The 11,458-nt window shown below is 38.4% G+C and overlaps 1 protein-coding gene across 1 annotated transcript; it reads left to right on the top strand.

Annotated features, from left to right (window-relative positions):
* Positions 1 to 22: 22 nt before the first annotated feature.
* LOC133532648 (uncharacterized) lies at positions 23 to 11,084 on the top strand. Its single transcript, XM_061871406.1, has 6 exons — positions 23 to 162; positions 705 to 841; positions 2,227 to 2,296; positions 5,359 to 5,654; positions 7,727 to 7,850; positions 10,921 to 11,084. Exons 1-6 carry the CDS (start codon positions 135 to 137, stop codon positions 11,061 to 11,063), a joined length of 798 nt encoding a protein of 265 aa, XP_061727390.1. The 5' UTR covers positions 23 to 134; the 3' UTR covers positions 11,064 to 11,084.
* The last annotated feature ends 374 nt before the right edge of the window (positions 11,085 to 11,458 follow it).

The following is an 11,458-nucleotide window of genomic DNA, read 5'->3' as shown; positions in this document are numbered from 1 at the left end:
AAATCGAATTAATTCGAAATTAAAGTTTTACTGTCTTGTTCGGGTTTATAACGATAAATTTGTAATTAAATGCGTAATTCTTTTAGAAATGTATTTAATATATATTTTACTATTCGTAGCGTAACATAAACAAAATGAGAACGCTTGTTTTTATAATAATGAGTAAGTTTTAGATTTTTTATGTCCGGATGGCAAAAATACGTACACTAAATACGCCTTTAGTACATAATATAGCTTTAAATAGCAAGCTATGAAGCGTGAGATTCATGGGAGTATTCAATATTAGTAACCGCGGCCGGCCAATCGTCCCAATTTGTCACTTGTCATAAGGATGCCTTATAAGGTTATTCGTATAAATAAATAATAAATAAATAAATAAATATTATAGGACATTATTACACAAATTGACTAAGTCCCACAGTAAGCTCAATAAGGCTTGTGTTGAGGGTACTTAGACAACGATATATATAATATATAAATACTTAAATACATAGAAAACACCCATGACTCAGGAACAAATATCCATGCTCATCACACGAATAAATGCCCGTACCAGGATTTGAACCCGGGACCATCAGCTTCGTAGGCAGGGTCACTACCCACTAGGCCAAACCGGCCTAGCAAAAGCAAATTACAAGCAAATTTCGTCCTTATCTTATAGCTTATATTATTTTATTTAAAATATGTTTTTAACCTCATTCTAGTGGTGCGTGTGGTGAGGTCCCAGACCTGGGACCCGAATCTAAATGGCGACGAGGAAACCTACATGCAGTTCACTGCACACTGGAAGAAAGAGATCATTAGTTGGGCGAAGGAATGCATATTTGAAATCACGACCAATGTATGTACAGTTTAATAAGCTAGTTAACAAGTTATTATTAATGGTATCGGTGGGGCTACCAGGCTAAATTCGCTGTTTTACGTCACTATAGCATGCTTGAACGTTGTATTAACAATAAAGTTATGTTCACAATACTTAGCTTGGTCTACAGGTATTTCAAAAAACATATCGTATCACAAGTAAATAATTGTTCAGTGAACCCTTTTCTCGAGTTAAAATCCGTATAAACTCCCTTGTTATGCAACGTTAAGACACGAGACTGCAACGAATAGTGTAAAATGATGTACTTACACTTCAATCACATCTGCCCATTTTTCAATTATATAGGGTGAAATCACCAAAAGAGTTAAGCGACTACCCCAACTTTAGTTTTTTTTACATATGTTGTAACTTATTTTTAACAACTTTAATTTTTTTATATGTTCAGCATCTAATCTAGATTAAAATGAATTATTCCAAATGCTCATGTTGTAATTCAGTATTTTTATGAAAAATATTATATGATGAAATAGGGCAAAATGCCCAGAAGATGAACACGGTGCCCTATCTCTGAACGTTTTGACCCCAAAAGATGAACCAGTATAAAACCAAAATCAAGTAACCTACTATTGAACGACATGATGCCAATAGATGAACTAGTATATATGGAGTGTAACTTTGCTCCTTTAGTTAAATTCTGACCACTGAGCAATTATAATCGGTAGCGAAAAAAATGGTCTATAAAATCTTAGTTTAAATTATTTGTGCCAGAGAAAGGACTATTTGTGCCACAGGAAAAAAGGTCTCATACCTGATGGATATTTAGCCACTTACCATAGGCTTTTGCTCATCCGAGCTCAATGAATATTTTTTCACTATATTTTAAATTTTCGAAATTAGCAACTTTGCTCCTTAGAAAAAAAATACTCTAGGTGGAATTTTGCTCCAAGAAGAAAATATGAATCTCAAATAAATTAAAAAAAAATTCTACACTTTTTAAAGGGTTATTCCCACTAGTTACCAGCAAGTTGTTACCAGTGGTAACTACAGGAAAAAAAATTCCATTCCATTGTATATAAATTGCAGTCTATAAAACAACAAAAAACATAATATAGGTACTAGGTAGTTAAGTTTGAAGGTATAGGTAGACTCACGAGAGCACGTTTTGTGCACAATTCAGTCAAATTTATTTTATAAGAAATCCCTGACAATTTTCGTGAATCAATCCATCCCATATGTGCATAAGTATTGATAATAAAGTTTATCACTTTTTAGTGTATTAACGGAACAGTAAAACAAATCTAAATTAGGTCCAGTCCGTGGAAATTGTACATAAAAGTATCCATTGTTTGAGAAAAGCGTTCGGTATATTATGCTTACTTAACCATAAGTTTCCATTGTTATAGCTATATCAAGTCGATCAAATCAACTGGGTAGCCGGAAATGACTTGCGCCACGCTATAGGCGTTGTAATGGGTAAGGTATTTAGGCAATTCGTATTCAATACAACAACGCTTTCATAATGCTGTCGAGACTTCCAAAATGGTGCAGTGTATCAGGTATGTTCGCCCAAGCGCACACGTGCGATTTTCACGCGATAATCCGTAAAAAAATCACGTCCGTAAATAAATAACTGTGTTCATTACAAAAATAAACGCCTTTACCAGGATTTGAATCCATCGGTTTCATAGGCAAGGTCACTCACTATCCACTAGGCCAGACCGGTCGTCAAACATCAAGGTCGTCAAGTATAGACTTGAATTAACCTGTTTTGGACGACAATGGCGGCCTGCTGCGCAACGTGCGTCCAGTTTGCGGCCTGCTGCGCAACGTGCGTCCAGTTTGCGGCCTGCTGCGCAACGTGCGTCCAGTTTGCGGCCTGTACAGGGTGGCAAATACTTTTGGCGCGTTGTTTTATCCGCCTAAGCTAGGACGCTAAGACCGAAGAATTTCGTATATTGACCCTCCTGCTTGTGTTGTGTTGTTTTGTTTTGTTTTGTTTATCTCTATAACAACGAATGATTATATTTCATTTATTATTTGTCGAGATAACAATCAAGGGATATAATTAAGCTGGCTTAGCTTTATTTGACGTTCATAACTCATAAGCGCATTGTAATGTGCCTACTTGGAAAATAAACTACGAGTATCTCTATTAATAAAACATATACAAACGAATGACATATTCTTATTAGGTACTTATTAACTCTCATGCGGTATAACAGGCATTTGGTACAATATATTTCAACCTAATGCTAAGGTAGTATAACGCACATTATTTAACTTTCGATTTGCTTTTTTTTTTTTTTTTTTTTAAATACCACGACGGTGGCAAACAAGCATACGGCCCGCCTGATGGTAAGCAGTCACCGCAGCCTATGGACGCCTGCAACACCAGAGGCATTACATGCGCGTTGCCGACCCTTTAAAAACCTGTACACTCCTTTTTTGAAGAACCCCATACTGTAGCCCCTCGGGAAAACCTCGGCAGGAAGCTCATTCCACAGCCGAAGCGTTCGCGGGAGGAAATTCCTCTTAAACCGCACAGTACGCGACCATTTAGGTTCTAGGGTGTGAGGATGAACACCCTGCCGACGGCGAGCGGTGCGGTGATAGAAAGCTTTGCGGTGAATTGCTTATTTTATTTACAATAACAATATATAGAAGTAGTGAACAATCCTTTCCCATCGTATTTTCTCGGAATCGTTCGTATTTGTCCTGCTACTTCAGTCAACCTCAGTACTTTTTGTAACGAGACTGACTGAAATAGCATAACACGTTCGTACGTTTCCGTGAAAATACGATGGGAAAGGATTATTCGCTACATCTGTACATAATGGATAAATACAGAGGTATTACTATAACTAGCTTAAATCTTAACAAGGATGCTGTCGGCATTTCCTTGTTGTATCGCAATACTGATACGTTGCGCGAGGAAGCAGTCAGCTCTCCAGTCACCAGTTACGTCAACCAGACGCTTCGCGATTTCTGTAAAAAACTTGTGCGCGCTGGGAACCCATGGACCTAGAGCTTCAACGCCAACTGGTACAAAATCTTACTCTCTAACGAGGCTCTTATATTGATTTACCTACGTTTCAAAATTTCGGCGTTTTCCGCCGCTCCGCCCGCTTTTACATTAGTCCGTTGGAGGTGGGACGGTGCCAGTGTGTCTACGCAGGTAGCATCCCACACTAACATCCATCCCAAGCTCTAAGGAAATAAGGTGCATCAGACCTCTTGCCATTATACCTGATAATGCCAGTTGGCTCAAGAAGAGCAGGCACATCGATGGTGGCAGGAGACCGACGGAATATGTCATTAAGCGACGCATGTCGTGAAAAACGACCTGCACTTTTTTGACAAGATTATCCATGGGGACACCATGGCGTATGTGGCGTACATACCAAAACCCCGAGTCGCAAATCAGTCGCCAGTCTTAGGGAGGTCGGATTCAAGAAAGTACCAGGGGGCCTTCCGTAAAAACCGAAATTCGCTAATTGCGGGGATCTTTTTCTTTTACTCTCACAGAGACGTAATGAGAGTGACAGAGACAAATGCCCGCAATTGACGAATATCGGTTTTCGTGGTAGGCTCCCAGTATTAGATGAAGGATGGATAAATATTATTTCTAAATTTAAGATATACCTACTCATTCCGAAGCTCATTTTCATTTCATGGAGTAATCAAAGTAATATAAATTCAAACGCCTTTACTAACTATGAAAAAATTTTTTTTTTCGGTGCAATATTTAATGTATATACATACGTAATATTATATAGTACCGCTACCGCTAGAAATTATGTCATAAATAACGTATATTTGGTAATCGTTATAATGAACGTAGGTATTTTATAGCTACCCTTACGGCGGTTTCAGAGTAGCAGTTTACACGGCGTACGTGTACGCGCGCGTAGGTACGTGCGTTTAGATCACATGTAGGGAAAAGTGACGCGCATGTAAGCGCGTAAAAAACAAATGCAGGGAACTGTACCGCGCGTGTAAGCTCTTAACGCCAAAACGACCGTATACGCGCAGAAAAATACGCTAGTCTGAAACCGCCCTTAAATATACTATTCAAAATGATTCATCTTGTTGGTAAACATGTTGTTAATCATATTTATTACCCAAGTCTCCCAGTGATATATCCTACAAAATTATACCAAATGTTATATCAAGTAAAAATAGATCACTTTATTGTTATAGCGATCATTACACATCCCATAATTATGTCCCGCGAGCGACACAGCAATAATTTAGCAGTACAGCAATAATGTATATAAATGAAATATAACCTATATTTGTTCTTAGCGTCTTTGTTAATTAAATCCGACTATAACACTAGACCCTACTCAAAGTGTTGTGTTCCTGCCGGTGAGTAAGGTTCCCAGAGCTCAACGAGGGTGCGGAGTGTTAGTGTCGGCAACGGGCATTAAACTGCTCTGGAGTTGCAGGCGTCCATAAGCAGTCTTGCTTACCATCGGGCCGTATGCTTGTTTGCCACCGACGTATTTCAAAAAACTAATATTTGTAATTTCCAGGCCGTGCTCTCGAGATGCACCGCCAGCAGGCCGACATGTACCGGCGCATGAAGCGTGTTGTGGAAAACAAGTTCACCTGGCTGCGACCCGAGCTGTCCGGCACCTACCCCCAGCTGGGCCCGGCCGGCCAAAACGTGGTCGTGGAGCCGGGGGTCGGACATTTCGACCCCCTGGAATATAACCGGGAATGGGCGATGGGCGGAAAAAGAACTTTCAACGACTATAAGCCTCACGTGTATATTGTGGCCTTGGAATATATTACGAAGAGGGAGAGTGAGATTGAACAACTTGTCAAGGTAAAATTAGAGAGTCAGAACAAGAGTAAGCAGCGATTTTTACAGCCCAGACAGTACAAGTGTTATTTTAAACGTCAAATTTCTATGAAATGATTAGTATGATATTGACACAATGAAAAACTAAGTTTCCTTTTTTTTGAAAATTTGCTAACCAAAAAAAATGTTAAAGCGTAACCTATTAACCTAGAATATATTATGCTGAACCGATCGGCATCAAAATCAAAGTGATTTGTTTAGATTTAGTTAGAGAAAACGTTTTCTCCCGAAATGGAATTTCATAGAAAAAATACCGTTATTTCGCTAGGATCGCAAATCTATTCTTCCCTCTTAACACTTGCACTTAATCGCTGCCAACTTAGCTTGGTCTGACTCTAGATACGAGTATGTACAGTCAAGGTAATTAATATACACACGGACAAAGTGCTAAAAATATGTATACACTGCCTTAAGGTATAGGCAATAAGGTCGTGTATACATATTTTTGGCACTTTGTCCGTGTCTATATTTAAAACCTTGATAGGTCCGCATGGTCATCGGGTGGTAACACGTTCTCAAGTCTATCCATTAAGGGGCTGTCCACACCCAATGTCCTCGAAATTTATGTTACTTAAACAGTTTTTTAAGAATGACTATTTGTTTTAGTAAAGTAAGAACAATATATGTTAATATTCATTATATTTCAAAGACCGTGGTCGTACTCGATACATGATTGAACGAAATCGGCTCGATAGAAAATAATTGCAAAGATTGGTCTTAAAATCACAATTAAACGGTTCTATGTCTTTATTGTTTTGACTTATGGGTCTGCAATTAAAATTACAATTTTAAAACATTTATATCTAAACCGCTAACGTGTAAAATATTACACTAATAATCCACTTTTTTTATTTAAATAATTTTCTTATTATTCCTTTGCCCAGGCCCAGTAACATGCGACAGTGCTATCTCATTTACTCCGATACAAATAGACAGTGTGCGCGCTTTAGGTATTGACAGCCTCTTAAGATAGAAAAAGCAGCAGAAGAAAGTTTTCTTCAAGAAACGGACGGTTACCTTGATAGGGAAGAATAGCTTTTTGAATCTAACGAAGTGACGGTAATTTTTCTATGATATTTCATTTCCACCAACTAAATCTTAACAAATCATTTTGTTTTTGACGTCGATCGCGTGAGCGTAATGTATTCTAGGTGTGTCTGTATTGTTTCCCATAAAGTTGTAAGTCATAATGTATTGTTAGTCCGCATTTTCGTTAGTCATAATTTGGCGTTTCTCAGAAACGCTTAACTTTTCAGGATTGCTATCCTAACCTAATCTAACCTATCTATAGGATAACCTTACGCAAAATGCTGAGAAGTTATCTCTCTCACATTTGAAGAGTTCCCTCGATTCCTTATGGAGCCCATGATCAGAACTGAGTTTTGATAAAAACGGGACCAATCTGTATAATCAAAAAAATAATTTTCGAAATCGGTCCAGAAATGACGGAGTTATGAAGTAACAAACATAAAAAAAAACATACACCCGAATTGGCAACCTCCTCCTTTTGAAATCTTGAAGTCGGTTAAAAATTACAGCACATATGGAGTCTCAATTACTGATTTTTATGACTGATGGTTAGGCTTCGACGCGTCGAAGTAAAAATAAAATAAAAACAAAAATAAGCGTTTTCTAAAAATGTATTTACACCACTTTAATAAGTACTGAAAAATCCCTCACAATAGTATAAATAATATTTTAATCGCATGAGTAGAGCCGGAGCAACTAACAACTTTTGGATCAGTCCTCGTATGGATTTTCGTTAGCTGAAATTACTCCCGTCCCGTCATTTCGCGCGTATTTGCGCGCCCGCGCCGCTTGAAAGTTTCTTCTAATTTTGTTTTTCACATTTGCAATTTTGGCGCACCTAACCATTCTAGATCCGGCCCTGCTAACGTAGAGAATAAGATAATGAGTTACTATGTTTATTACTAACCATGTATTATGAATCCTTGTTATTTGACATGTTGATGTTCAGGACCAGACGGACCGGGGCGACACATATGACCGCAATCCACTAAATCCATCTCTTTCAGTTGCTAACGTTGTACACGGCAGAAGACGAGGTGGGACGCGTCAACCCGTATCATCTGCCGATCGCCCAGAGCTTTTGGTCTATGTGGACGGGATACAGCAAGAAATACAACAGCCCGTATCTAGGTACGTATTCTGTAAAGGGTGCACGAATGCGCGAATCACGGTGCGAAGCCGCGAACGTAAGGGCTCCTCTACATGATGGCCCATCGTACGCCAGTCTAAGGGACGCAGCTATGCAGTGGAATGAGATAGCAATATCACTTGCTCCCTCTAACGCATAAATGCGTCCCTTGGACTGGCCTACGCTGGGCCATCGTGTAAAGGAGCCATAAGTGTGGCGTAAATTTTGAAGATTGTTCCCCGCTTTTTGTCGGTTATTTGGCCCACGTCAAAAGAAGACATGAAGCGCGAACTTGTAAGATAGGTACATTACAGACTATTTTGGCTCATCTGTGGCAAGATAGATATTTATTATATTATAATGCAGTGGTATCATGGTCGCATTTTTATCACCTGTCATGTCATGTGTCACTTTCGCACTTACATACATGTTAGAACGTGACAGGCATGGTGACAAATGATAAAGAGGCAACCATCTTAGCCCCACAGGGTGTTTATTTAGTCACCTGCAATAATGTACGGGCTGATTATATAGGTCATAATATATATTTGTGGTTGGTCCGATAAGTAGTAAAAGTTGCTCAATATACGATCTATATATTTACCCCGTAAATTATTGCTGGTCACTAAATAAACATGTATTAAGCGGCCAAATTCTACGGTTTTACAACAAAACAAAGTGGAAAAATCGCATAACAAAAACAATGCTGTCGTAGTTAAGTCACAGTTAAATTAGATCAGCTGATGCTTTGCCGCCATCTTGGCGCGAGCTAAACTGCGAAATCGCGGTGAAGTTCTGCACGTCACACGTCAATCGTCCATCACGATACTAGCACAATCGGATTAAGACCAACCTCGAAATTTCTAGAACAGTCATGAAATTTGGTATATATATATAAATTAAAGTCCCCTTTTTCATGCCCACACCATTTGACATTTGGGGACCTAGAGGAATCGCAGCCATCTTGAAACATGTGTACCATCCAGGAGAAATTCGCGTTTTATTCTAAATCTACATTCTTTATGAAAATATAGTGTAAGGCAACATTAAAGCTTATTAAATTCTACATAAAAAAGATTGTGCTATACGTTCTCTCCACGAACTCGCGCCGCGATTCACGCACATAAGCTGGACGGGGCTTAAAACGAATCTCCCTCGCAATCCCTAATAACTTCAACTTCAACATTTATTCAGCAAATAGGCCACAAGGGCACACGTCAACATGGAATTTACATATAAGCAATAACAAGCACATCAACAATTATAAAATACAATTAATTGAAAATATTAATGCAAAATGACGTATTATTGTTTAAAGAAAAAGTAAGTAAACTATTATTATTATTTAGAGATGTATAAAGTCTCTAAATGTCGAATGACAAAAAAAAACAAATTAAATAATTAAAACCACAAACGGATACAAAAAAAAATCTAAAATTATTTAGACGTGTAAATATCTCTAAATGCCAGAACTAAATGATTTTTATCCAATTATCCTTAGAGATGTATAGACTTTCTAAGAGTCAAAATTCACTAGGTAACTATTTTTCAAAAGTCCTAACCGTTTTGTCCTAATAAGTAATATCCCTAATGCTCAGTTGCCATAACACTCATTTGCCATAACATAATGATAGTCCAAATTCTCATTAGTCCTAAACATTCTTACTATCAATAATCCTAATTTTATTAGCCATATAATATCAGTTGTCATAAAAAATTTTTTAAGTCATTTACCATAAAACTTTTGTCCTGTGTTGCGGCTTCCAATTTTTTTTTAATTACATACACACTACCATCATTACAGGCTATCCTAACGACAGTATGGAATTTGACACACAAAAGAAAAGAATTACATAGGTATATAGTAAATAGATTATTACAAACTACAGTAACACAATACATACAGCGTGGCCCTTGTGATATATATAATACTACAAAATTATACTGACTCTTTCACTTTCCGAGTTGTTCGGCTGTGGAACAGTCTGCCCTGAGATATTAGGTGTGCGAAAACTCGCCAAAGCTTTAAAACCCTTACTTACTTACTCCGTTGGCTCAGCGACCCAAAATGAGACTTGGCCTCCGACACAAGACAGCGCCACTTTTCTCGGTCCTGTGCGACCTCTCGCCAATTGTCGACTCGAAGCTCGCGCAGATCCGCCTCCACCATGTCGCTCCAGCGATATCTAAAACCCTACTGAGAATGAGAAATAATTACTTGTCTCTTTCTTAATGTGCCGCTGTGTTATATTATGTATGTATGTATATTTAGATATCTATCTAATATTTATTTATTTTAATATAGGTAAGTATTATCCGACCAGGCCCAACTACTCAAGCGCCGCAAATACTCATCTTTACTGCAAGATTATGAGTTTGCGGCGCTTGCTGTGGAGACAATGGGACCTTGGTCGGCGGACATGAAAACATTCATGGGGGCCCTGTCGGCACGGCTGATCGACGCCACTGGAGACCATAGGGCTGGCGCTTACCTCTCCCAGCGTATATCCCTGGCAATACAGAGAGGTAACGCGGCCAGCGTTATGGGATCTTTGCCGCAGGCGGAGGCTTTAGAAGGGGTATTCTTTTTATAACTAATTTGTTTATTAGTATATCTTTTAATTTTAGTTTTATTTAATATTAGTTTAATTTTTAAGTAGTTTTATTTTATGGCTAGTTTAAGTATTGTTATATTTATATGTTTATTTAAATTGTAAATGTACTGTATGTACTGTCTGCTTAATGTATGTGTAATTTTCCTATTCCTCTAATTAATTCGTGCACTACCTGTTCTAAAAACTTACTGTTCTTTATATCCTGCTACCCTAAGGTTGTCTGGAAGAGATCGCTTACAGCGATAAGACCGCCCTTTCTTCACATTGTAAATCTGTTTTTAAATTAGTTTTCTTTGTGGTGCAATAAAGAATATTTACTTAGTTACTTCCACGAACACGGACTGTTGCCTTAAGAAGATTTTCAAGTCCACTATTCCAATCGAATGGAAACTTTAAACCCTTTTTTCACCAATTTAGGGGATATACCTATACAACTCAATAAATAAAATAACGACAGGTAACTGGCGTAGACAACGCCCAAGCCAAGGCCCAGAAGACGCGAGAAGTAACGAAGAAGACAAAAAGCAAGAACAAGAAGAAGCATTCAAGGAAAAAATGCGGGAGGAGTATTATAAGAAAAATGGAAAAAATAATAAATAAATTCGTGTTTTTACCCTAAAAGATCCATTTATTTTATGATTCCACAGGAAAGGCTTAGCGTGGCCTAGCGGTAAGAGCGAACCCCGGCTCGTACCAATGAGTTTTTCGGAAATGTACGAAATATTTACCAGTCGCTTTTCGGTGAATGAAAACATCGTGAGGAAACCTGACTAATCCTAATAAGGCCTAGTTTCCCCTCTGGGTTGAAAGGTCAGATGGCAGTTGCTTTCTTAAAAACTAGTGCCTTCGCCAATTCTTGGTATTAGTTGCCAAGCGGACCTCAGGCTCCCATGAGCCGTGGCAACGCGAGGAAGAACACGAAGAGGTAAGGCGTTACTCATACATACGTAGCCGGGAGGCGGGGCTCAAAAAGTAACCAAGCACCTTTGTGCACA

This window comes from Cydia pomonella, chromosome 27, assembly GCF_033807575.1.
Source record: "Cydia pomonella isolate Wapato2018A chromosome 27, ilCydPomo1, whole genome shotgun sequence".
NCBI lineage: Eukaryota > Metazoa > Arthropoda > Insecta > Lepidoptera > Tortricidae > Cydia > Cydia pomonella.
Note: the sequence above shows the minus strand (reverse complement) of the source record. Positions and strands in the feature narration are given on the sequence as shown.